The 24,965-nt window shown below is 52.7% G+C and overlaps 2 protein-coding genes across 8 annotated transcripts; both read left to right on the top strand.

The window, feature by feature from the left end:
• The first annotated feature begins 76 nt into the window (after positions 1–76).
• Positions 77–2,682, top strand: BST2 (bone marrow stromal cell antigen 2). The gene is made up of 5 exons (XM_005588381.5): positions 77–405; positions 1,215–1,281; positions 1,463–1,523; positions 1,832–1,973; positions 2,286–2,682. Exons 1-4 carry the CDS (start codon positions 112–114, stop codon positions 1,956–1,958), a joined length of 549 nt encoding a protein of 182 aa, XP_005588438.3. The 5' UTR covers positions 77–111; the 3' UTR covers positions 1,959–1,973; positions 2,286–2,682.
• Positions 2,683–9,444: 6,762 nt separating this feature from the next.
• CCDC194 (coiled-coil domain containing 194) lies at positions 9,445–24,913 on the top strand. Of its 7 annotated transcripts, none has more exons than XR_010583235.2 (7): positions 9,445–9,806; positions 11,812–11,908; positions 12,314–12,446; positions 12,991–13,137; positions 22,195–22,354; positions 22,551–22,621; positions 23,205–23,302. XR_010583235.2 is itself a non-coding variant. In XM_045380759.3 (7 exons), the coding sequence occupies exons 1-7, from the start codon at positions 9,483–9,485 to the stop codon at positions 24,765–24,767; spliced, it is 936 nt and encodes a 311-aa protein (XP_045236694.2). In that variant the 5' UTR covers positions 9,445–9,482; the 3' UTR covers positions 24,768–24,913. The 7 variants fall into 7 exon arrangements, 5 of the variants coding, with proteins under 5 accessions (XP_045236694.2, XP_045236693.2, XP_065391246.1 ...); XR_010583234.2 differs by having other exon boundaries at positions 22,548–22,621; XM_045380759.3 differs by lacking the exon at positions 23,205–23,302 and adding an exon at positions 24,697–24,913 and having other exon boundaries at positions 22,262–22,354.
• Positions 24,914–24,965: the final 52 nt, after the last annotated feature.

The raw sequence follows: 24,965 nt of genomic DNA, 5'->3' as shown, positions 1-24,965 counted from the left end.
CTTGCTATTGGTCAGGACGGCTCCTATGCTAATAGGGGGTGGCCCATAGAAGATTCCAGTACCCTCCCCTAACTTCAGGCCAGACTCCCTTCAGCTAGAGGGGAGATCTGGATGGCACCTATTTTGTATGACTATTGCAAAATGCCCATGGATGACATTTGGAAGGAAGACGGGGACAAGCGCTGTAAACTGGTGGTAGGAATTCTGGGGCTCCTGGTCATAGTGCTTCTGGGGGTGCTCCTGATTTTCTTCATCATCAAGGCCAACAGCGAGGCCTGCCAGGATGGCCTCCGGGCAGTGATGGAGTGTCGCAATGTCACCTATCTCCTGCAACAAGAGCTGGCCGAGGCCCAGCGGGGCTTTCGGGATGCAGAGGCCCAGGCTGTCACCTGCAACCAGACTGTGGTAAGCACCTCAACTCCTTTGGATGGCCTAGTACTAGGGGGTAGGGAGGACAATAATCTCTCCCCAGAAATCTGACACAGGGTGGGTCTCCAGGGAGATGCAAGGGAGGTCCCAAAACTGTTCCTGGGCCCCCACATCAAGGGACCTAGGTTCCCCTACCAGAGTATGGGGGCCTCTAACCCAGTCCAGGACACTGGTGTAGGGGCAGGGTGTTAAAACTCTCCAGAGCCCCCAAATCAGGGACCTCAGTATACCCCCCGGGACTTAGGTGAGTTGATAAATTCTTTCCAGGGCACTGGTGTTGGGAGCCTTGAAGCTCCTAGTGGGCACCAGTCCTGGGGGAGTAGAAACCCCTATTCAGGGTTGAAGGGGGACCTCACCAGACCCTGAAAAAGGGGGCTTTTGAAATTTTCACTTCATCACTAAGAAACTGAAATATTCACCTGGGTCCTGATATGGGGGATCTTGAAACTCTTGCTGAGCATGTCACTTGGGCTGGGAAATCCCACTGCGTTCTGGATTTGGTAGGGCCCTCTAACTTTTCTTGAGCCATAGACCAGGCAATCTGGAAACGTCTACTAAAGTGTGGTTATCGACAGTCTCCAACTTGCCATGTGGGGGGTCTCAAAACTCCCATTTTGAGGACCCACATGCTTATGGGTGGCCCTGGGAGAGTATGTGGTTGTGGCTGTTCTTTAAGGTTGGAGAACATGGTGCAGAGAGGGTTGGAAGAAAACCTGAAAGGGTTTGCATTTAAGGACAGCAGCCAAACTCCCCAGGCCAGAACCCCAGATTCTGACTCTTCTTAGATGGCCCTAATGGCTTCCCTGGATGCAGAGAAGGCCCAAGGACGAAAGAAAGTGGAGGAGCTTGAGGGTGAGAAACAGAGAAGGGAGAGGGCTAGGGAGGGGTGACTCAGCTATGGAAGACGGGGTGGGGGCAGGGAGACCAGGGCTGGAGGTTGGGGGAAGGGGGAGGTCCTGTCCCAGAGTGGGGCCGGGCCCCAGCATGGCCACGTGCTGCCCCGCCCCCTGATTCTGTCCTCCCACCCCACCAGGGGAGATCACTACATTGAACCACAAGCTTCAGGACGCGTCTGCGGAGGTGGAGCGACTGAGGTCAGATATAACCTTCCCCGCTACCCTCCACCCGCCACACTCCTCTCACCCCCACGTCCCTACCTCGAGACCCAGAATCTCTCCTTTGCTCCCAAAATCCCCATTGCCCCAAGGGGTAAGGTTTGAGTCTCACAAAAGGACAACTTAGCCCCTAGGGTCACAGAGCCATGGGTGGCCCCAGTCCATTCCCTCCCCAGTGACTTGGATTGGGGCGGTGCGGGGGGAACTCCCGGGGGCGATGGGCTTACAGGGAGGGCGGCAGGAGCCAGGACGAACAGATGCCTGATTTGCCCCCATTTGCACCGCAGAAGAGAAAACCACGTCTTAAACGCGAGAATCGCGGACACGGACTCCGCCAGCTCCCAAGACTCCAGCTGCGCGGCAGAGCCCCCGCTCCTGATTCTGCTGCTGGGCTTGAGCGCTCTGCTGCTGTGAGATCCCAGGAAGCTGGTCAGTGAGGAGGGGGCGGCCCCGGGAGGGAGAAGAAAGCTGGGGAGGGGGGTCGGGGAAGCAGGGACTCCGAAGTCTGGAGAGAGGGGCTGCAGGGGGAGGGACTGGGTGCAGAGGAGAGAGGCCTTGGGGAAGGAGGGAGAATCCAGTGAGAAGGGCGCCCTGGAGGGGGGGTGGGGCTTATAGCAGTATGGGGCGGGGCTATGAATGAGGGCGGGTCTATCGATGGAGGGGAGGGGCTTATGGATGGGTGGGGCGGGGCCCGTGTCTGCTGCCTCCAGTCTGCCCTGAGTCCCTCTTCTGGTCCTTTAGGCATATCTTGGAAGATCCGGTTCCTGCTCGACTTTTCGCCTGGACATGCCCTTGATCTCATCAGTTCTGAGCGGGTCATGGGGCAGCACGGTTAGCGGGGAGGGCACGGGGTAGCCGGAGAAGGGTCTCTGGAGCAGGTCTTGAGGGGCCATGGGGCAACCCTGGGTGTGGGGACACAGTCGGGTTGACCCAGGGCTGTCTCCCTCCAGAACTAGGCAGGGAATGAGTCGCCCCTCTTGTTTCCCGCCCTGAGATTGGGCATGGGGTGCGGTGGGGGGGGGGCACGTGCTGCCTGTTGTTACGGGTGTTTTATTTTTTTGCGGGGGGTGTGTGTGCTTTTTCTGGGGTCTTTGAGCTCCAAAAAATAAACACTTCCTTTGAGGGGGAGCACACCTTACTCTCGAGTTCCTGAGGTGTCATTGTGTTAGTCCCTAAGCGTCGGGGCCGCCCCTGCCGGTGAGAGTGGACTCCCCGTTGATCACAACACCTCCCTTCCCTGCTCCAGGACATTTTCAGGAGCCCACGGAGTTCGGGGAGGCACCACCCCGGTTCCTCCCAGCCCTCATCTCTGCTGGGATCAACATAAGGACTGTACACCCTCATCAGGGCTCCCCGTTTCCCAGGTGTTTTATTCTCATCTCCTCCCTAGAGCCTCTCCTGATTCCTGGGGATCCAGTGAGGAAACTGAAGCTGTAACTGAGAGTAACATCGCCTTGCTTCCCCTCCGGCCTGCAGAAAGTGCTGGGCTGGGATTTAAACTGGGATCTGTACACACACAGGCCATGCATTGTCAGAATGTGTCCCCCTCCTTCATCCCCCAAACTTTCTCTCTCTCTTTTTTTTTTTTGAGACAGAGTGTCACTCTTGTTGCCCAGGTTGGAGTGCAGTGGTGCAATCTCAGCTCACTGCAACCTCCACCCCCCAGGTTCAAGCGATTCTCCTGCCTCAGCTTCACCAGTAGCTGGGATTACAGGCACGGGCCACCACGCCCGGCTAATTTTGTATTTTTAGTAGAGATGGGGTCTCTCCATGTTGGTCAGGCTAGTCTCGAACTCCAGACCTCAGGTGATCTGCCCGCCTCGGCCTCCCAAAGTGCTGGGATTACAGCCATGAACCACCACCCACAGCCCTTTTTTTCTTTTCTTTCTTTCTTTTTCTTTTTTGAGACAGAGTTTCGCTCTGTCACCCAGACTGGAGTAGAGTGGCACGATCTTGGCTCACTGCCAACTCCGCCTTCTGAGTTCAAGTGATTCTCTTGCCTCAGCCTCCCGTGTAGCTGGGATTACAGTACTACACCACCACACCTGGCTAATTATTGTATTTTTAGTGGAGATGGAGGTTTCATTATGTTGGCCAGGCTGGCCTCAAACTCCTGACCTCAAGGGATCTACCCACCTTGGGCTCCTAAAGTGCTGGAATTACAGGCATGAGCCATCACGCCTGGCCCGATTCCCCAAACTCTTATTTATTGTGCAGTACCCAGCTCTGGGAACCTCTCCCCCAGAGGGCCTCTGTGCTTCTTCACAGTTGAGGGCTGCAATCCCGACAGACCCTTCACCCACCTTCTTGGATATTCGAAGACCTCTTAGTCCCTTCCTTATCTGTTATCTTACTTCCTCCAAGTTCTCTCCGAATCCCGGCCATTGTCTCTGCAACTGCAACTCCTGTTTGTGGTAATGGGGCCAGGAGCCTCTTGTCCCAGATTTCTGTACTGTCCTAAGGTCCCACAGTCCCCGGCCCAGATGGTCAGTGGGATTAAAAAAAAAAAACTCTCTGGCCAGGCACAGTGGCTCACGCCTGTAATCTCAGCACTTTGGGAGGCCGAGGTGGGTGGATCACTTGAGCTCAGTTCAAGACCAGCGTGGTCAACATGGTGAAACCCCATCTCTATTAAAAATACAAAAAAAAAAAAAAAAAAAAGGCCAGGCGTGGGGGTTCATGCCTGTAATCCCAGCATTTTGGGAGGCCGAGGTCGGTGGATCACAAGGTCAGGAGATCCAGACCATGCTGGCTAACACGGTGAAACCCCGTGTCTACTAAAAATACAAAAAAAATTAGCTGGGAGTGGTGGCACGCACCTGTAGTCTCAGTTACTCGGGAGACTGAGGCACGAGAATCATTTGAACCCAGGAGGTGAATGTTGCAGTGAGCCGAGATCACGCCACTGCACTCTTGCCTGGGTGATAGAGCGAGACTCCATCTCAAAAAAAAAAAAATTAACTGTGAGTGGTGTCTGGTGTCTATCGTCCCAGTTACACAGGAGGCTGAGGCAGGAGAATCGCTTGAACCCAGGAGGTGGAGGTTGCAGTGAGCTGAGATCACGCCACCGCACTCCAGCCTGGGCGACAGAGCAAGAGTCTGTCTCAAAAAATAAAATAAAATAAAACCAGGCTTCCACCTCCATGGTTCCTACTGCTCTCCCAGGGAAGGGTCCCCAAATACCTCCCCTGCCACAGACCCCCCTGGCCCTCTTGCCCCCTCACTTCCTCTTGCTCACCACCTCCACCTTTCCTGATCCCAAGCTCCTCTTTGCCTCAAGGCCTTTGCCCAAGCTCTGCCTGCTTCCTGGAGCACCCGTTCCTCACTCCCAAGGTCTAGGGCAGGCTCTCAGCCTCAGCAGCGTTGATAGTTTGGGCTGAATGGTTCTCTGGGTGGGGACCATCCTGTGCATTGTAGGATTTTTGTTTTTGTTTTTGGTTGAGTTTTGTTTTGTTTTGTTTTGAGACGGAGTCTCGCTCTGTCGCCCAGGCTGGAGTGCAGTGGCCGGATCTCAGCTCACTGCAAGCTCCGCCTCCCGGGTTCACGCCATTCTCCTGCCTCAGCCTCCTGAGTAGCTGGGACTACAAGCGCCCGCCACCTCGCTGGCTAGTTTTTTGTATTTTAAGTAGAGACGGGGTTTCACCGTGTTAGCCAGTATGGTCTCGATTTCCTGACCTCGTGATCCGCCCGTCTCAGCCTCCCAAAGTGCTGGGATTACAGGCTTGAGCCACCGCGCCTGGCCTTTTTTTTTTTTTTTTTATGAGATGAAGTCTCGCTCTGTCTCCCAGGCTGGAGTGCAGTGGCACGATCTTGGCTCACTTGAACCCCCGGGTTCAAGCGATTCTCCTACCTCAGCCTCCCGAGTAGCTGGGATTACAGGCACCTGCCATCGTGTCCGGCTAATTTTTGTATTTTTAGTAGAGATGGTGTTTCACCATGTTGGTCAGGCTGGTCTTGAACTCCTGACCTGAAGAAATCCACCCGCCTCAGCCTCCCAAAGTGCTGGAATTACAGGCGTGAGCCATGGCGCCCAGCTGCATTGTAGGATGTTAAAGGGCATCCCTGGCCCCCACCCATAGATGCAAGTAACACCCTCCCAAGTTGTGACAATTAAAAATGTTTCCAGGCTGGGCATGGTGGCTCACACCTGTAATCCCGGCACTTTGGGAGGTCAAAGGGGGAGGATTGCTTCAGCCCAGTAGGTCAAGACCAGCCTGGGCAACATAGGGGAACCTCCAGCTCTACAAAAATTTAATAATTAGCTGGGCATGGTGGCACATGCCTGTAGTCACAGCTACTTGGGAGGCTGAGACAGGAGGATCACTTGAGCCTGGTATGTCAAGGCTGCAGTGAGCCGAGATGACACAACTACATTCCAGCCTGGGCAGCAGAGCCAGACTCTGACTCAAAAGGAAAAAAAAAAGTCTCTAGATGTTGCTAAGTGTCCCCAGGAGCAGGGCGGGCCCTCACTTCTGTGGCCCTGGCTTGCAGAAAAGCTAAAGCCGCTTTGCAACTACTAAGCTATTTCATCCCCACCAACAGCCCCGGTGAGGCCTAGGGTAATTAGTGGACTTTTTCAGGTTTTTTTGTCTTTTTTTGTGGTTTGTTTGGGGTTTTTTGTTTTGTTTTGTTTTGTTTGAGATGGAGTCTTGCTCTGTTGCCCAGGCTGGAGTGCAATGGTGTGATCTCGGTTCATTGCAACCTCCACTTCCCAGGTTCAAGTGATTTCTCCTGCCTCAGCCTCCCAAGTAGCTGGAATTACAGGCACACATCACCACACCCGACTAATTTTTATATTTTTTAGTAGCGAATGGGTTTCACCATGCTAGCCAGACTGGTCTCGAACTCCTGACCTCAGATGATCCGCCCGCCTCAGCCTCCCAAAGTGCTGAAATTACAGGCGTGAGCCATCACACTGGCCAATGTTTGTATTTTTAGTAGAGATGGGGTTTCACCATGTTGGCCAGGCTGGTCACAAACTCCTGACCTCAGGTGATCCACCCGCCTCGGCCTCCCAAAGTTCTGGGATTACAGGCGTGAGCCACCGTGCTTGGCCCTAATTTTTTTTATATTTTGTAGAGATGGGGTCTCACCATGTTGCCCAGGCTGTTCTCAAACTCCTGGGCTCAAGTGATGCTCCCACCTCAGTCTCCCAAAATGCTTGGGTTACAGTCATGAACCACCATGCCAAGCCTGGTTAAAAGATTTTTTTCCAGGTCAAAGTGTGAGGGCAGAGTCTATCCAGGGCCACAGGGACACCGAAGAATGAGGATGAGTGACTCCCATGCAGGGAAAAGTGTGGATCACTTGTTTTTTATTTGAGAAGGAGTCTTGCTCTTGTCACCCAGGCTGGAGTGCAATGGCACGATCTCAACTCACTGCAACCTCTGCCTCCCAGGTTCAAACGATTCTCCTGTCTCAGTCTCCTGAGTAGCTGGGATTACAGGCGCCCACCACCACACCTGGCTAATTTTTGTATTTTTGGTAGAGACAGGGTTTCGACATGTTGGTCAGGCTGGCCTTGTGATCCTGGCCTCATGATCCGCCCGCCTAGGCCTCCCAAAGTGCTGGGATTACAGGCGTGAGCCACCTCTCCTCGAGGCCTGGATGGGTTATAAAGCCACAAACAGAGGTGCTGAACAGAAATACATTTCCCATACAAAGGCTAGCATACAGACAGGAGATTAGATTGGCTACTATTGACTATGTCCTAAGGGGGTTGCTTAAACATTCTATTGTAAAGAGGTGACAGTCACAAGAGTCTCTATCTCCAACAACATTTAGTCTAGGCTTGAATGAAGACTAGGAAGTCTAGTTAATGTGGAATATCTCCCCACAAAGAAAGGTCAGGGGCTGGGCATGGGGTGGCTGCGTGGCTCCCAGTGGTGGTAATCCCAGCATTTAGGGAGGCTGAGATGGGGGCATCGCTGGAGGCCCAGGTGGGGCATTGCTTGAGCCCAGGAGGTCAAGGCTGCAGTGAGCCGTGATGGCGCCACTGCACTCCAGCCTGGGTGACAGAGTGAGATCAGGTCTCAAAAAAAAAAAAAGAAAGAAAAGAAAAAAGGCTGGGTACGGTGGCTCACCCCTGTAATCCCAGCACTTTGGGAGGCCGAGGTGGGCAGACCACTTGAGGCCAGGAGTTCGAGACCAGCCTGGCCAACAGTGAAACCCCATCTCTACTAAAAATACAGAAGTTAGCTAGGTGTGGTTGCAGGTGCCTGTAATCCCAGCTACTTGGGAGGCTGAGGCAAGAGAATCTCTTGAACCTGGAAGGCAGAGGTTGCAGTGGGCTGAGACTGTGACATTGCACTCCAGCCTTGGCAACAGAGCAAGACTCCATCTCAAAAAAAAAAAAAAAAAATTAGCTAGGAGTGGTGGCAGGTGCCTGCAATCCCAAGTAGCTGGGATTACAGGCGCCCGCCAGCAAGCCCAACTAATTATTGTATTTTTAGTAGGGAGGAGCTTTCACCGTGTTGGCCAGGCTGGTCTCAAACTCCTGACCTCAGGTGATCCACCTGCCTCAGCATCCCAAAGTGCTGGGATTACAGACGTGACCCATAGCACCCGGCCTACAATTATCTTTTTAATGTCAGGGCCCTAGGAGCTGATCAAAAGGGGGTAGTGTTGGAGAGGGGGACTTTCTGTAGGAAGGGACCTGTCAGCAGAGCAGCAATTAGCCAGGCAAAGGAGGAGAAGGTGTAAAGGCCCTGTGGTGGGAATGCACTTGGAAGAGCGTTGGGGAGGCCACAGGAAGGCGTGAAGAGGAAATGACCATAAAGGTGTAATCAAGTCCTTTGTAGGTGTAAGGAGGGAGAGAAGGGGGAGGGGGAGATAGAGAAGGAGAAACAGGAAGAGGAGGGAGGAGGGAGAGAAGGGGGAGTAGGAGGGAGGAAGGGGAGGGGAGAACTGGTTGTATTCTAAGAGGGAAGGGGAGCCAGAGCCCCATTGTAATCATGTTGTAACATCGCCCCCTGGCGGCCCAGTGGGGAGCAGGCGGGAAGACGGGGCCCGTCCACTCTTGTGTCTACCCTCTGGTCCTCTTCACAGCTAGTGTAGCAGCCTAACCCTGGCCAACCGTAAGTCAGTGGCGTGTCCTCCCATCTCCCAACTCGGTTACCCCATCAACAGAATGGGAACCACAGGCTGCATGCGGTGGCTCACGTCTTTAATCCCAGCACCTTGGGAGGCCAAGGTGGGAGGATTGCTTGAGCTCAGGAGTTCAAGACCAGCCTGGGCAACATAGGGAGACTCTCTCAAAAAAACAAACAAAAAACTTAAAATGAGTCAGGCGCAGTGGCTCACGCCTGTAATCTCAGCACTTTGGGAAGCCGAGGTAGGCAGATCATCTGAGGTCAGGAGTTCGAGACCAGCCTGGCCAACATGGTGAAACCTCGTCTCTACTAAAAATACAAAAACTAGCTGGGCGTGATGGCGTGCGCCTGTAATCCCAGCTACTCAGGAGGCTGAGGCAGGAGAATCGCTTCAACCAAAGAGGCGGAGGTTGCAGTGAGCCGAGATCCTGCCATTGTGCTCCAGCTTGGGCAACACATACACACAAACTTAAGATTAAAAAATAATGGAAACAACATATCCCCAAATGATAGCCAAGCACTTCCTTTGCAGATGCGGTCTTTGGCGCTTCCCACAGATGTGCCAGCTTGATTCCTACCAAGCCCTACCGAGCAGGAGTTAATACTCTCCCCATTTCACAGAGGGAGAAATTGAGGCACAGAGGGCAGCACGTGGGATGCAGGAACCCAGGATCCCTCCTCCTTTCTTGAGCTCGACGGGTTGGACCAGTCCCTGGAGGGGGTCCAACCCCTCCCAACGGACTCGGGAAGCCACGGCCAGGCTGGGCGGAACCGTGGGTGTCCCTGGCGCCCCAAGGTGCCAATTAAATATTCGTGGCCGTCTGGGGCCAGAGCTGTGGACCGCGGCATGGCCGAGCCAGGGCCGGAGCCCGGGCGTGCCTGGCGGGTGCTCGCTCTGTGCGGGGTGGCCGTGTTCCTGGCTGCAGCAGCGGCCGGCGGGGCCCTAGTAGCCTGGAATCTGGCCGCCTCGGCTGCTCGGGGATCTCGCTGCCCGGAGCCGGGGGCCAATGCCACGGCGCCGCCCGGGGACCCGCCGCCTGAGGTCGACGAGTTGCGGCGCCTGCTGGCAGAGGCTGCCGAGCGGGAGGAGGCCCTAGCCAGGCAGCTGGACCAGGCAGAAAGTATCCGGCGAGAGTTGGAGAAAGCATTAAAGGCCTGTGAAGGCCGCCAGGTAGGTGCGCCGGGTGGAGGGGGAGCTCGGGAATCCAGAATGTTGGGATAAGAGAGGGCCTGCCCACACATCCCCAGGATTCCCTCCCTGTGCCTCGGTTTCCCCAGTTCCTAGACTTGAGAAGGCATTGAGAATAGCACCCTAATGCCTTCCAACCCTTAGATGTCAGTTCACCATGGAGTCTACCTTCTGATCAGAAAAGTGGATCACCTGAGGTCAGAAGTTTGAGACAAGCCTGGCCAACATGGCGAAACCCTGTCTCCACTAAAAAATACAAAAATTAGCCTGGCGTGATAGTGAACGCCTGTAATCCCAGCTACTCAGGAGGCTGATGCAGGAGAATCGCTTGAACCCGGGAAGTGGAGGTTGCAGTGTTCTGAGATTGTGCCACTGCACTCCAGCCTGGGAGACAGAGCAAGACTCCATCTGAGAAAATAAAAAAGTCTCATTGTCCTTCGCTATTTGCCAGATAAATGGTGTCTGGAGAAACCCCAGACCACTGGAGGCCCTCCGCCATGTGCCCACTCAGCGCCACTCCAGCCAGTTTCCAGCAGCCCTATTTTGAGAGAGGAACACACATGTTACCTGTAATTAGGAGGCTAAAGTTGGCCTCTTGGGGGAGGTACCTGCTAGGTTCTCCTTTTCCTCTGACTAACCCTTCAGACTTTTTTTTTTAACCCTTTCCAGCCCTGAGCCTTTCAAAAGAACTGTCCTCAAAATCCCAGCCATTTCCATTTATGGAGTGACTACTGTCTACCTCTGGGCACACCCCCCATTCCACCCCAACCTCCCAGCCCAGCCGAGGTAGTGCAACATCTGAATATTAAAAATCAAAATGCGGCCGGGCGCGGTGGCTCACGCCTGTAATTCTAGCACTTTCGGAAGCCAGGGTGAGTGTATTAGTTGAGGTCAAGTGTTCCAGACCAGCCTGGCCAACCTGGTGAAAACCCATCTCTACTAAAAAATACAAAAATTAGCCAGGTGTGATGGCACATGCTTGTAATCCCAGGCAGAGGTTGCAGTGAGCTGAGATCCCACCACTGCACTCCCGCCTGGCTGACAGAGCAAGACCCCATTTCAAAATAAATAAATAAATAAATAAATAAAATCAATCCAAATAAATCCCTACCCCTTTTCTGCCCCCACCAAGAGAAGGGACTGGGGCAGTCGAGGTTAAGAGCAGCCTACTCTGAGTTCAAATTCTGGCTCTGCCCCCTTACTGTAAGATACACTGAGGAAGCCGGACCAGTCATTTTGCAGAATGTCCAGAGGAAACCTACACATACCCCAGAAATTCAATCGTTGTCAACCATCAAATTGCCCCCTGTTGGTTTTTGTTGTTGCTTGGTTTTGTGTTGTTTAGTTTTGTTTTGAGACGGAGTCATGCTCTGTTGCCCAGGCTGGAGTGCAGTGGCGCGATAGCTCACTACAACCTCCACCTCCTAGGTTCAAGCGATTCTCCTGTCTCAGTCTCCTAAGGAGCTGGGATTACAGGCGCCCACCACCACACCCGGCTATTTTTTTTTTTTTTTTTTTTTTTTTTAGGAGAGGTGGGTTTTTCACCATGTTGGCCAGGCTAGTCTCAAACTCCTGGCCTCAAGTGATCTGCCCGCCTCGGCCTCCCAAAGTGTTGAGATTACAGGTGTGAGCCACGACGCCCGGCTCACTGTGTTGGTTTGAAATCCCGTCAGTGAGTCCCAGATGGAGGTGAAAGTGGAACTTGAATCTGACAGCAGAGCTAAGCACTCTCCACTATCCAGTGGCTTAGGGTTGGTGGCACTGGACCTGGGTAGAGATCTCCCCCAGGCAGGCAGCTGTCACCACTCGGTGCCCCAGGCTTCAGAAGCCACTTCTGTGTTTTACAACTACAAGGCCCCAAAGGACGTTCCACACAGCTGAGGACACAGGGCTGCAGGTGGCTTCTCACTCTCCCCAAAAGGGCCAGGCCGATTCACTCCTCCCCTCCTCCGCCTACACCCCCTCCCACTTCCCCTCCACTCTTCAGAGCCGGCTTCAGACCCAACTAACGACACTGAAGATTGAGATGGACGAAGCCAAGGCACAGGAGACCCAGATGGGGGCCGAGAACGGGGCACTGACAGGTGCGTTGTGGTATAAGGGAGTGGGCAGGGATAGAGGTGGGAGGAGCCTAGGTGAATCCCAGTTATCCAAACCAGCATAATTGCAAACGTAATGCAAATAACACAGAAATAAACGCAAAAACTTATGAAACGAATGCAAACAACATGCAGAGGCCATGCAAATGTCACAAAAACAACGCAAACATTACAAAACATGCAAACGCCTTGTAAACGACTCACAAAAGCAATGCAAACTTATGAAAAGCTATGCAAATGGCACGTGGAAGCCATGCAATGGTACGCACAAATTTAATTCAAATAAAGGAAAGCGTGCAAACGGCATGCAGACTATCAACTTGGATTCCGGCGTGCGTGGGGCGGGTGGGCGCCGGCTCTCCAGCCTGACCCCGACCCCTGCGCCCGCAGAGGCCCTGGCGCGCTGGGAGGCGGCGGCCACGGAGTCTGCGCGGCGGCTGGACGAGGCTCTGCGGCGCGCAGGCGTGGCGGAGGCTGAGGGCGAAGCCTGTGCGGCCCGGGAGGCTGTGCTGCGCGAACGCTTGTGAGTGAGGGGCGGGCCCGAGGGCGGGGGCGGATGGACGGGGAGGGCGCGACCAATGGCTGCGCAGGGCTACATTCTTTAGGCCAATCATTAATTTGGGCGTGGCATTGTGGGCGGGGCATTGTTATTTAATAGGAGGTTCCTGGAGTTGGAACCTAAAGATGGAGAGGAGAGCGGTCTCTCTTGGGATTCCAGGCTGGGGCAAACATTCTAGAAACTTAGGTCTCCAGGATCCAGCGTCGGTGGGAGCCCCGAGAGGGACGGGGAACGGAAGAGGAGGGTGCAAAGAAAAGGAAGTATCGAGGGAGAGGCTGGTGGTCTGGAGATAGAGCTTCTGGGGATGTAGCTGGGAGTCTCTAGGGAGGCGTCCCGGTAATGACTGGTGGTGGCGAACGGATGCCGGATCCTGGAGAGCGGGAACCCTGGGAGATGGGGATCTCTGGGGATGGAGTTCCCAGCAAAGGGACGCTCGGGCGGATGAGGGCTGGCGATGTCTGGGGACAGGGGACCAGAGGCTGACAGCCCCCTTCCCCCTTCCCGGCAGTAACGCCCTGGCAGCCGAGATGAGCCCCCAGCGCAGATCGCCTCGGCCGCGTCCCCGTTCGGGGTCCCGACCCCGGCCCAGCCCTCGCTCGCGCTCTCGCTCCGGACCCTCCGGGGGCTGCCGGCGGCCGGCGCGGCGCGCACGAGGGTGAGTCGACCCCCAGCCGGAAGGGGGCTTCGGCCAGGAGGACAGACATGGTGGGGGGGGGTGTCTGCGGGGACGTGTATAGAGGCGCCCCCACGCTGGATGCGACGCTCACCTTTAGACCGTGGAGACGCCCTGAACGGAAACTTCACAGAAAGGAGCCTCAGCCCTCTCTCCCCGACCATGTAAAGTGCTTATTCTACAGACAGGGAAACTGAGGCCCAAGTGATCATGCAGTGAGCTAGTGCTTAGCTGGGATTTGAAGTCCCCTTTAACAACAATGTTACCGACATCCCACAGATACGAAGACTGGAGGTCTAGCCCTGGCTCAGGAGTAACCGGAAAGGGTCACTTTCCCTCTCTGGGTCTCAGTTTACCCTATCTGTAAAATGGGTGATTGGACTCTTGATAGGGAGTTGATTTGAAAACAAAAGCTGACAAAGGTGGCACAATGGGAAAACCGCAAATCCCTCACCCTGTGAGAAGGGTACAAAACTCCCAGATGGAATTTAAACAAAAAGAACCAAGTAACATGTTTGTTTGTTTTTGGTTTGGTTTTGAGATGGAGTTTTGCTCTTGTTGCCCAGGCTGGAGTGCAGTGGCACAATTTGGGCTCACTACAACCTTCATCTCCCAGGTTCAAGCAATTCTTCTGCATCAATCTCCCAGGTACCTGGGATTACAGGCCCCCACCACTACGCCCAACTAATTTTTATATTTTTAGTAGAGATGGGGGTTACACCATGTTGCCCAGGCTAGTTTTGAACTCCTGAGCTTAGGTGATCCTCCTGCCTCAGCCTCCCAAAGTGCTGGGATTACAGGCATGAGCCACTGCTCACGGCCCATGTTTTTAACCTACACTGCAACAAAGGTGACTTATGCCTGAGATGGAGCAATGGTTCAATATTCCCAAGTCTGTTAATTGCTATACTAATAGATCAAATGAGGAAATTTATAAATTGTAGAGAAAAAAACACATCAAAATCAGTGCCAAGGTGAGGACGTCCACTGTCAAGTAGTTTTTCCTCTGGGAGTACTAGCCAATGCAATCACACAAGAAAAATAAAAGCTACAACTAAAAGGAAGAGAATCTATAGGTTGAATCACAAGAAAGTGCTGTTTATATGGGTAAAAAACATTGAAATATGGACAATTTTATATTGCTCAATTTCACATGAATGTATTAGTGGGTTTTCTTGTTTTTCTAACCTTTAAACATTTTTAGCTTGTTATCTAAATTTAACCTTTATGTTTGGCATAACTTCAGACTTACAGAAAAATTGGTAGATTATTCTCCAACTTCTGAACAACACGAAGGTTATGGACGCCAGTCCCCCATGCAGTTGAAAATTCACACATAACTTTGACTCCTCCAGACTCAAGGCTGGCCAGGTGTGGTGGCTCATGCCTGTAATCCCAACATTTTGGAGGCCATGGCAAGAGAATCACTTAAGCCCAGGAGTTTGGGACCAGCCTGGGCACCACAGCAAGAACCTGTCTCTACAAAGAATATCAATAATTCGCTGAGCATGGTGACATGCATCTGTAGCCCCAGCTACTTGGGAGGCTGAGGCAGGTGGATCACATGAGCCCAGGATGTCAAGTTTGCAGTGAGCCATGATCACACCACTGCACGTCAGTGGTCTGAGTGACAGAGCAAGACCCTGTCTCAAAAATTAAAAATGAAAAATTAGGCCGGGCACGGTGGCTCATGCCTGTAATCCCAGCACTTTGGGAGGCCGAGACGGGCAGATCACGAGGTCAGGAGATCGAGACCACCCTGGCTAACACGGTGAAACCCCGTCTTTACTACACAATACAAAATTCTAGCCAGGCCAGGTGGCGGGCGCCTGTAGTCCCAGCTATTCAGGAGGCTGAGGCAGGAGAATGGTGTGAACCCGGGAAGCGGAGCTTGCAGTGAGTGGAGATCACACCAGTGCACTCCAGCCTGGGCGACAGAGCAAGACTCCGTCTCAAAAAAAAAAAAAAAAAGAAAAATTAAAGTTAGAAAAAAATTATTAAGAAAATCATGCTGGGCACGGTGGTTCATGCCTGTAAGTCCAACACTTTGGGAGGCTAAGGCGGGAGGATCTCTTGAGCCCTGAAGTTCAAGACCAGTTTAGGCAACATAGGGAGACCCTGTCTCTACAAATAATTGTTTTAAAATTCTTTGGGAGGCTGAGGCGGGTGGATCACTTGAGCTCAGGTGTTTGAGACCAGCCTGGGCAACATGGTGAAACCCATTCTCTACCAAAACACTAAAAATTAGCTGGGCATGGTGACATGCACCTGTGGTCCCATCTACTCAGGAGACTGAGGTGGGAAGATCACTTGAGCCTGAGAGGCAGAGGCTGCAGTGAGCCAAGATCATGCTACTGCACTCCAGCCTGGGTGACTGGAGCAAAACACCTTCAAGAAAAGAAAGAAAGAGAGAGAGAGGGAAAGAAAGAAAGAAGGAAGGAAGGGAGGGAGGGAGGGAGGGAAAGAGAGAAGAAAGTAGCCAGGCTTGGTGGCATGCACCTGTGGTCCCAGCTACTTGGGAGGCTGAAGCAGGAGGATCACTTAAGCCCAGGAGGTGGAAGCTGCAATGAGCCGTGATCATGCCACTGCACTCCAGACTAGGTGACTGAGACCCTGTCTCAAAAAGAAAGGAAAGAAAGAAAGAAAGAAAGAAAGAAAGAAAGAAAGAAAGAAAGAAAGAAAGAAAGAGAGAGAGAGAGAGAGAGAGAGAGAGGGAGGGAGGGAGGGAGGGAGGGGAGGAAGGAAGGAAGCAAAAGAAAGAAAGAAAGAGAAAGAAGGAAGAGAAAGAAAGAAAGAAGGAAAGAGAAAGAAGGAAGGAAGGAAGGAAGGAAGGAAAAAGAAAAAAGAGGCAGGGCACGGTGGCTCACGCCTATAATCCCAGCACTTTGGGAGGCCGAGGCAGGTGGATCACAAGGTCAGGAGTTCAAGACCAGCCTGGCCAAGATGGTGAAGCCCGTCTCTACTAAAAATACAAAAAAATTAGCTGGGCGTAGTTTTTTGTATTTTTTAGTAAAGACGGGGTTTCACCATGTTGGCCAGGCTGGTCTCAAATTCCTGACCTCATGATCCACCCTCCTTGGCCTCCCAAAGTTCTAGGATTACAGGTGTGAGCCACAGTGCCCGGTCTCCTCGCTTTTTTTTTTTTTTTTTTTTAATGCAGGGCTTGGGGAGGTGACTTTTATCCAAATATCTCTGAAGGAGACACTGGTCACAGCCTCCCTCTCTGGGGAGCAAACCAGGGCTCTGGTAATTGGCGGGGGACATACTCTCATGTTTCTCCATGTACCCTTTGTAAAAATTGCATTTTTAAAAACCATGAACATGTATTACTTATTAAAAATTAAAAATAGTTTTTAAAAGTGTCTGGGCTGAGTGTGGTGGCTCGTATCTATAATCCCAGCACACTGGGAGGCTGAAGCAGGAGGATCACTTGAGCCAAGGAGCCAGAGACAAGTCTGAATAATGTAGGGAGACCACTATCTTTACGAAAAGTTTTAAAATTAGCCAGGTGTAGTGGTGCGCACCTGTAGTCCCAGCTACTTGGGAGGCTGAGACAGGAGAATCGCTTGAACCCTGGAGATAGAGGTTGCAGTAAACCAAGATCACGCCACTGCACTCCAGCCTGGGCGACAGAGTGAGACCCTGTCTCGAAAACTAAATAAATAGGCTGGGCACGGTGGCTCACACCTGTAATCCCAGCACCTTGGGAGGCCGAGGCAGGTGGATCATCTGAGGTCAAGAGTTTGAGACCAGCTGGTCAACATGGTGAAACCCCATCTCTACTAAAAACACAAAAATTAGTGGGGTGAGGTGGTGAGCGCCTGTAATCCCAGCTGCTCGGGAGGATGAGGCAAGAGAATCACTTGAACCTGGGAGGCAGAGGTTGTAGTAAGCCCAGATTGTGCCACTGCACTCCAGCCTGGGTGACAGAGCAAGACTCCATTTCAAAAAAATAAGTAAATACAAATAAAAATTAGTTGGGCGTGGTGGTGCACACCTGTAATTCCAGCTACACAGGAGGTTGTGCCAGGAGAATTGCTTAGAGAACCCTGAAGGTGGAGGTTACAGTGAGCCGAGGTCATAGCCACTGCACTCCAGTCTGGGCAACAGAGTGAGACCCCTGACTCAAAAACTAAGTAAATAAAAATAAATTTAAAACGTTCCTAAGAGGCTGGTGTAGAGAGGGGATTGGAAGCTCTTGGAACTCTGTCAGAGTTCCACCCTCTTTAGCCAGTCCTGCTCATGATCCTCCCACACACCTGGGGTTTGTAGGTGCCTGATCAGGACCTTCACCTGAGAGGGGGCTCACCTGGAGGCTCTGCCTATGGGGAAACTGAGGCTGCGGGAAGAGGAGATCTAGCTGTTGTGTTCCGCTAATGGCCACCAGGGGCCGCCCCAGCCAGCAGATCCGGTTGCCGCCTCCTGAGGGCCCAGAGTTTTGAGAGTCGGACAGGGTGGGTCTGAAACCCCCTCCCCCGGCCCTGGCGTCAATCCAGAAGCCGGCAGGAAATGGTTCCTCCTTCTGGAGTCAGCCAGAGCTGGAAGCCTGGAGACTGGCCTCGCTCCAGCCAGGACCCTAGGGACTCAAGACCCCCTCACCACAGGACTGTGTGGTCCAAGAACTGGCCCATGTAAAGGGCAGGGCACAGGGCTGTCCACAGGAACTAAGTCATTGTCACCATTATGCATTTATTTATTTCCCCTGCTGGCTCCATCTTGGCCATACCTGAGGGACTCCTGAACATGAGTTCTGATCCAGCCGTGGTGGCTCACTCCTGTAATCCCAACACTTTGGGAGGCCAAGGCGTGCTGATCACTTGAGATCAGGAGTTCGAGACCAGCCCGGCCAACATGGTGAAACCCCGTCTCTACTAAAAATACAAAAAATTAGCTGGGTGTGGTGGTAGGCGTCTGTAATCCCAACTACTCAGGAGGCTGAGGCTGGAGAATTGCTCGAACCCGGGAGACAGAGGTTTCAGTGAGCCGAGATCGCGCCACTGTACTCCAGCCTGGGTGACAGAGCAAGACTCCGTCTCCAAAAAAAAAAATCAGTTCTGGGGATGGAGGGTGACAGGGAGCCGTGGCAGATGTGTGAGTAGGAGGGGCACAAGTAGAATTAGTGTCAAAGAATGTTGGGAAGCGGGGAATTTGAGGCTGGAGGCTTTGAACCCCAGGGAAGTCATAAGACAGAGAGTCGGTGAGTATTCGAGGTGACTTGAGAAGGACGGGCTGAGAACTAGGTCTGCATTGAGGCTCCCCAGATGCCCAGAGAGGCAAACAGCACTTCTCAGTGACAACTGCCTCCCACCCTACAGAGCCAGCCACTGAGCTGTCCTTGTTCTATCTCCCTGTCTCCACCTGTCTAATGATCCCTCTTGGTTTCTGTTGGTCATCTCTCTCTCTCTCTCTCTCTCTCTCTATCTCTCTCTCTTTTCTTTCTTTCTTTTTTTTTTTTTTTTTGAGACAGAGTTTCACTCTTTTTGCCCAGGCTGGACTGCATTGGCGCGATTTCGGCTCACTGCGACCTCCACACCCGAGTTCAAGTGATTCTCCTGCCTCAGCCTCCTGAGTAACTGGGATTACAGGTGTGCACAACCACACCCGGCAAATTTTTGTATTTTTTTTAGTAGAGATGGGGTTTCACCTTGCTGGCCAGGCTGGTCTTGAACCCCTGACTTTGTGATCTGCCCGCCTCGGTCTCCCAAAGTGCTGGGATTACAGGTGTGTCACCGCACCCGGCCAATTTTTGTATTTTTAGTAGAGACAGGATTTCACCATGTTGGGCCAGGCTGGTCTTGAACCCCTGACTTTGTGATCTGCCCGCCTCGGCCTCCCAAAGTGCTGGGATTACAGGCTTGAGCCACCGCGTCCGGCCTTTTTATTTATTTTTTATTTTTTGAGATGGAGTTTTGCTCATATTGCCCTGGCTGGAGTGCAATGGTGCAATCTCAGCTAATTGCAACCTCCATCTCCTGGGTTCAAGCGATTCTCCTGCCTCCTCCCCAGTATCTTGGATTACATGCATGCGCCACCACACCTGGCTAACTTTGTATTTTTAGTAGAGATGTTGGTCACGGTGGTCTCGAACTCCTGGCCTCAGGTGATCCACCCACCTCAGCCTCCCAAAGTGCTGGGATTACAGGCGTGAGCCACTGTGCCCGGCCTAGGTCCCTATTTTTCAACAGGGAACACAGAGTCCCAGAGATCACAGGTTTCCCCCACCCCACAGAAGGACTCTCTTTGCTGCCTCTGTCACCTCCAAAAGCACAAAACTTAATTTCACTTCCATTAACCAAAAACCAAACACGTGCACGTAAAAGTGGAGGGTTGGCCGGGTGCAGTGGCTCATGCCTATAAAGCCAGCATTTTGGGAGGCCGAGGCGAGAGGATCACTTGAGGTCAGGAGTTCAAGCCCAGCCTGGCCAATACGGTGAAACCCAGTCTCTATTAAAAATACAAAAATTGGCCGGGCGCGGTGGCTCAAGCCTGTAATCCCAGCACTTTGGGAGGCCGAGATGGGCGGATCACGAGGTCAGGAGATCGAGACCATCCTGGCTAACACATGAAACCCCGTCTCTACTAAAAAAATACAAAAAACTAGCCAGGCGAGGTGACGGGCACCTGTAGTCCCAGCTACTCGGGAGGCTGAGGCAGGAGAATGGCATGAACCCGGGAGGTGGAGCTTGCAGTTAGCTGAGATCCCGCCACTGCACTCCAGCCTGGGCGACAGAGCGAGACTCCGTCTCAAAAAAAAAAGCAAAAAACAAACAAAACAAAACAGACAAACAAACAAAATACAAAAATTAACCGGGGGTGGTAGTGTGTACCTGTAGTCCCAGCTACTCAGGAGGCTGAGCCAGAATTGCTCTAACCTGAGAGACAGAGGTTGCAGTGAGCCGAAATGGCGCCACTGCACTCTAGCCTGGGCGAAAGAGCGAGACTCCGTATCCAAAAAAAAAAAAAAAGAGAGAGAGAAAGAAAGTCAGGCGCGGTGGCTCACGCCTGTAATCCCAGTACTTTGGGAGGCTGAGGCAGGCGGATCATGAGGTCAGGAGATCAAGACCATCTTGGCTAACACGGTGAAACACCATCTCTATTATAGGCACAAAAAACTAGACAGGCGAGGTGGCGGGCGCCTGTAGCCCCAGCTACTCAGGAGGCTGAGGCAGGAGAATGGCATGAACCCGGGAGGTGGAGGTTGCAGTGAACCGAGATTGTGCCACTGCACTCCAGCCTGGGCAACAGTGCAAGAATCTGTCTCCAAAAAAAAAAAAAAAATAGTGGAGGGTTTTCTGAACTTCACCGAAATCTTTCTTCACCAGAAATATCACTTCCTCAAGGACCTTCCTGAAGTTCTGAGTGATTTTTTTTTTTTTTAACTCGTGTCTCTATGAGGACTTCAGTGTCAGTTTTCAGGGAGTGACTCGGAGCTGACTTCCTCATGACAGTTTTTCCTTCTCCACTCAAACAAACAAATGAAACCAAATCAATTGTTTTCTGTTTAGAAAAACAAAAGGGTTTAAAAAGCAAGCCTGATTGTCTGATGCCCCTCCAAGGGAATTTGAAGGGATTCATTTGCAAAATTTCCTGTGAACATGACAAATTGTTTTCAGGAAAAAACCCAACACTCACGTCAGGGCCGATGCATTTGACTTCATGTAGATTCTCGATCAGGCGCTCACGTTCTCCCTCCAGATTTTTCTGGCCAAGGACACAAACAGAACATTTTCATAAAGTCCATGTTGGAGATTTCAGACCTTGCAGGCAAGTATGTCAATGAAAACAACCTCTTTGAAGGACAAATTGGTGACAACTATCAAAATGTAAAAATGTGCCCGCTTTGAGACCCAGTAATTTCATTCATTTCTGGAAATTTGATTTTCTTTTTTTCTTCATTTTTTTTTTGAGACCATCTCACGCTGTCACCCAGGCTGGAGTGCAGTGGTGTGATCTCGGCTCACTGCAACCTCTGCCTCCTGGATTCAAGCAATTCTCCTGCCTCAGTCTCCCAAGTAGCTGGGATTACAGGCGCCCACCACCACGCCCGGCTAATTTTTGTATTTTTTATAGAGACGGGATTTCAACACGTTGCCCAGGCTTGTCTTGAACTCTTGGACTCAAGCGATCCGCCTGCCTTGGCTTCCCAAAGCGCTTTGCATTACAGATGTGAGCCACTGCACATAGCCAAGAAATTTGATTTTAAATCTTCTTTTATTTACTGAAACAAAAAACTCAGCAACAATCTCAGTGACCATGCGTAATTTTATTGTAATGTATCTGGTGAAAACCTAAACAGCCGGCCAAAGGAGTCAGTGAATCTCAAAGACATAATACTGTGCAAAAAGAGGAAAGTCTATCTTTACCTTTTTTTTTTTTGAGATGGAGTCTTGCTTTGTCGCCCAGGTTGGAGTGCAATGGCACGATCTCCGCTCACTGCAACCTCCGCCTCCCGGGTTCAAGCGATTCTTCTGTTCTCAGCCTCCTGTGTAGGTGGGAGTACAGGCACCCACCACCACATCCAGCTAATTTTTGTATTTTTAGTAGAGATGGGGTTTCACCACATTGGCCAGGCTGGTCTCGAACTCCTGACCTAGTGATCCACCCGCCTCAACCTCCCAAAGTGCTGGGATTACGGGTGTGAGCCCCTGCGCCCGGCCTACCTTTTTTGTTAGGGGGGAAAAAAAAAATCAGGCCTGGCGCAGTGGCTCACACCTGTAATCCCAGCACTTTGGGAGGCCGAGGTGGGTGGATCATGAGGTCAGGAGTTCAAGACCAACATGGTGGAACCCTGTCTCTACTAAAAATACAAAAAATTAGCCGGGCATGGTGGTGTGTTCCTATAGTCCCGGCTACTCAGGAGGCTGAGGCAGGAGAATCGCTTGAACCCGGGAGGCGGAGGTTGCGGTGAGCCGAGATGGCGCCACTGCACTCCAGCCTGGGCGACAGTACCAGATTCTGTCTCAAAAAAGAAAACTGGCTATGTTGTCTTCACTTGATTTTTGTTCTGTGTTTGTTTTTGGGGGGGTTTTTTTTGAACAGGCTCTCAAACTTGTGGGCTCAGCGATTGATTCTCCCACCTCTGGCTCCCTAATTGCTGGGATTACAGGTGTGATCCACTGCGCCTGGCTATCTCCACTTCGGACAGGAGAAAACTGAGGCCCAGGGAGGGAAAGTCACTTCTCCAAGGCCACAAAAGCTGGTAGGTGACACAGTCAGAACTCAACTCCAAAACTCTAAATTGTAATGCTGGGTTCACTCAGACTATGTTGCCCCCATTACGGAGGATGTTCTCCTCCTGCCCAGCTCTGGGGGGCTCTGGGTGGGGTTGGCCAACCTGGAGAAATGACTGGTTGGGCATCCATGGCAACCCCCAGCCCTCCTTCCCCCACTAGCAGCCGCCGACGACGCCGCTGGGAAGGGTCCGGAATCAGAATCAGGAACCACCGGGTAGCTGCAAAGGTCAAAGGTCAGACATGGGTTTCCTGCCCACCCCTGGGAACTTCCTTCTTCTCAACTCTACTCTTGCCTCACTGAGCACCACCCTGGAATACCCCTCTGCTCTGTCAACGACCCCTCCCCACTCTGTTACCCTGGCTAATGGGAGGACGGGTCTGCACGCCCCAGCCTTCACACTCCCCTACAGAGAACAGCAATTGCACGATTGTGACCTGTCCGGAGTCCAGTCTCCTTTCCAGCTCCCTGCTCCTGTCCCTCTAGCCCACCCTGACTCCACGGGGTGGGAGGGTACCTGTCCCAGTCTGTCTCCCAAGACTGGGAGTTGCTTGTGGCTGGGCTTGGGACTGATGCGTCTTGGAGGGGCCTGGCATTACCCAGCGTGGAGCAAACAAAGAAGGGACTCCAGGGAGCGTTTTGCTGGAGCTCCTGATTCTGGGAGATAGGCAGGACACACAGAATCCTTTGCTTCCTGGTCCCCAAGACCCCTCCGGGCCCAACTGTGGGGGTGACCCACAGCGACGCCAGAAAATTCCCATGGTTTTTTGGTTTGTTTGTTTTTGTTTTTGAGACAGAGTTTCTCTCTTATCTCCCAGGCTGGAGTGCAGTGGCCTGATCTCGCCTCACTGCAACCTCCGCCTCCTGAGTTCAAGTGGTTCTCCTGCCTCAGCGTCCCAAGCAGCTGGGATTACAGGTGCCCGCCACCACACCCGGCTAATTTTTGTATTTTTAGTAGAGATGGGGTTTCACCATATTGGCCAGGCTGGTCTGGAACTCCTGACCTCAGGTGATCTGCCTGCCTTGGCCTCCCAAAATGCTGGGATTGCAGGCGTGAGCCACTGTGCCCAGCCCCGCCATAGGGTTTTGAGTGTCCAGGGAGGAATCTCGGTCCCACCTATCCACCACTTCTCATTCACCATCTCACAGAGCCCCCAGCAGTGCCTCCAGCAGGAAATGATCCTAATCATAACAATAGCCACAGAGTGACCAGGCACCGGTATACCCTGTCTCACAAAGGGGAAAAGTGAGGCACAGTCATGTGAGGCCTCTCGCCCAAGCTCTCATGGGGAAAGCCAGCTCTTCCCAGCTCTAAGTTCATTATTCCTTGTGCTGCAGTTTCCTGGAGCATTTATTGAGCACCTAAGTGAACAGGGCTTTGTGGGCAATGACAGAGCTTAGGGAGCCAGCGCCACCACCATCCATGGCTCAGCCCTCCGTGATGCCCTCCTGTGCAATTACTGATCACCTACTGCTTGTCCATCCCTAGGCTAGCTAAGCGTTTCACACTTTTTTTTTTTTTGAGACGGAGTCTCACTCTGCCGCCCAGGCTGGGGTGCAGTGGCCGGATCTCAGCTCACTGCAAGCTCCGCCTCCCGGGTTCACGCCATTCTCCTGCCTCAGCCTCCCGAGTAGCTGGGACTACAGGCGCCCGCCACCTCGCCCGGCTAGTTTTTTGTAATTTTTAGTAGAGACGGGGTTTCACCGTGTTAGCCAGGATGGTCTCGATCTCCTGACCTCGTGATCCGCCCGTCTCGGCCTCCCAAAGTGCTGGGATTATAGGCTTGAGCCACCGCGCCCGGCCTTTTTTTGTTTTTTTGAAACACAGTCTTGCTCTGTACTCCAGGCTGGAGTGCAATGGCACGATCTCTGTTCACTGCAACCTCCACCTCCTGGGTTCAAGCAACTATTCTGCCTCAGCCTCCTGGGTAGCTGGAATTACAGGCATGCGCCACCACACCCAGCTAATTTTTGTATTTTTGGTAGAGACAGGGGTTTCACCATAGTGGCCAGGTTGGTCTCGAACTCCTGACCTCAGGTGATCCGTCCACCTCGGCCTCCCAAAGTGCTGGGATTATAGGTGTGAGCCACCGCGCCCGGCACATTTCCCACGTTTTGTGGCATTTAATCAGCACCGCCCCAGTGAAGTGGGTGCACGTCTGTAGCCAGCCTGTCTCCAGGTAAGTCAAGCCCCCTGAACTAACCGCGTGAGACCCCAAGGCAGCCCCTTCGCCTCCCTGTGCCTCAGTTTCCTCTGCCACCCAAGGGCGACAGCAACACACCTGGCATGATTCGGTGATCTAATCACAGCAGGGACTGAGAACAGCACCGGCCACCAAGTAAAGGCGAACACGAGGCTCAAAGAGGCCGAGAATGCCTGACCAGCCAGCCAGCGCCCCACCCAGCATTAATCAGAGGGGTCCAGCCGGTGCCCTGGCTCTGCGCCCCCAGCCCCACCCCCGCCCTCTCACAGCCAGAGTGGGAGTGTTGTGATAACCCGCAGCCCCCGTTTCCTCCGGGCCAGGAAGGAGCCAGGCAGAGGAAGTATTAAGAGGAGTAATATAAGCACTCCCCCCTGC

Source organism: Macaca fascicularis, chromosome 19 (genome assembly GCF_037993035.2).
Source record: "Macaca fascicularis isolate 582-1 chromosome 19, T2T-MFA8v1.1".
NCBI classification, from domain to species: Eukaryota; Metazoa; Chordata; class Mammalia; order Primates; family Cercopithecidae; genus Macaca; species Macaca fascicularis.
This window is presented reverse-complemented; position numbering and strand designations above follow the sequence as displayed.

Excerpts from the sequence above, each read along its gene's own strand:
- CCDC194 (XM_045380758.3), top strand. The coding sequence starts at position 9,483 with ATGGCCGAGCCAGGGCCGGAGCCCGGGCGTGCCTGGCGGGTGCTCGCT. Across the intron at positions 9,807-11,811 it reads AGGCCTGTGAAGGCCGCCAG|AGCCGGCTTCAGACCCAACT; the intron begins GTAGGTGCGCCG and ends TCCACTCTTCAG. Across the intron at positions 22,622-24,696 it reads GGTAGCTGCAAAGGTCAAAG|CAGGGACTGAGAACAGCACC; the intron begins GTCAGACATGGG and ends ATCTAATCACAG.
- BST2 (XM_005588381.5), top strand. The coding sequence starts at position 112 with ATGGCACCTATTTTGTATGACTATTGCAAAATGCCCATGGATGACATT. Across the intron at positions 1,282-1,462 it reads GAAAGTGGAGGAGCTTGAGG|GGGAGATCACTACATTGAAC; the intron begins GTGAGAAACAGA and ends CCACCCCACCAG. Across the intron at positions 1,524-1,831 it reads GCGGAGGTGGAGCGACTGAG|AAGAGAAAACCACGTCTTAA; the intron begins GTCAGATATAAC and ends TTTGCACCGCAG.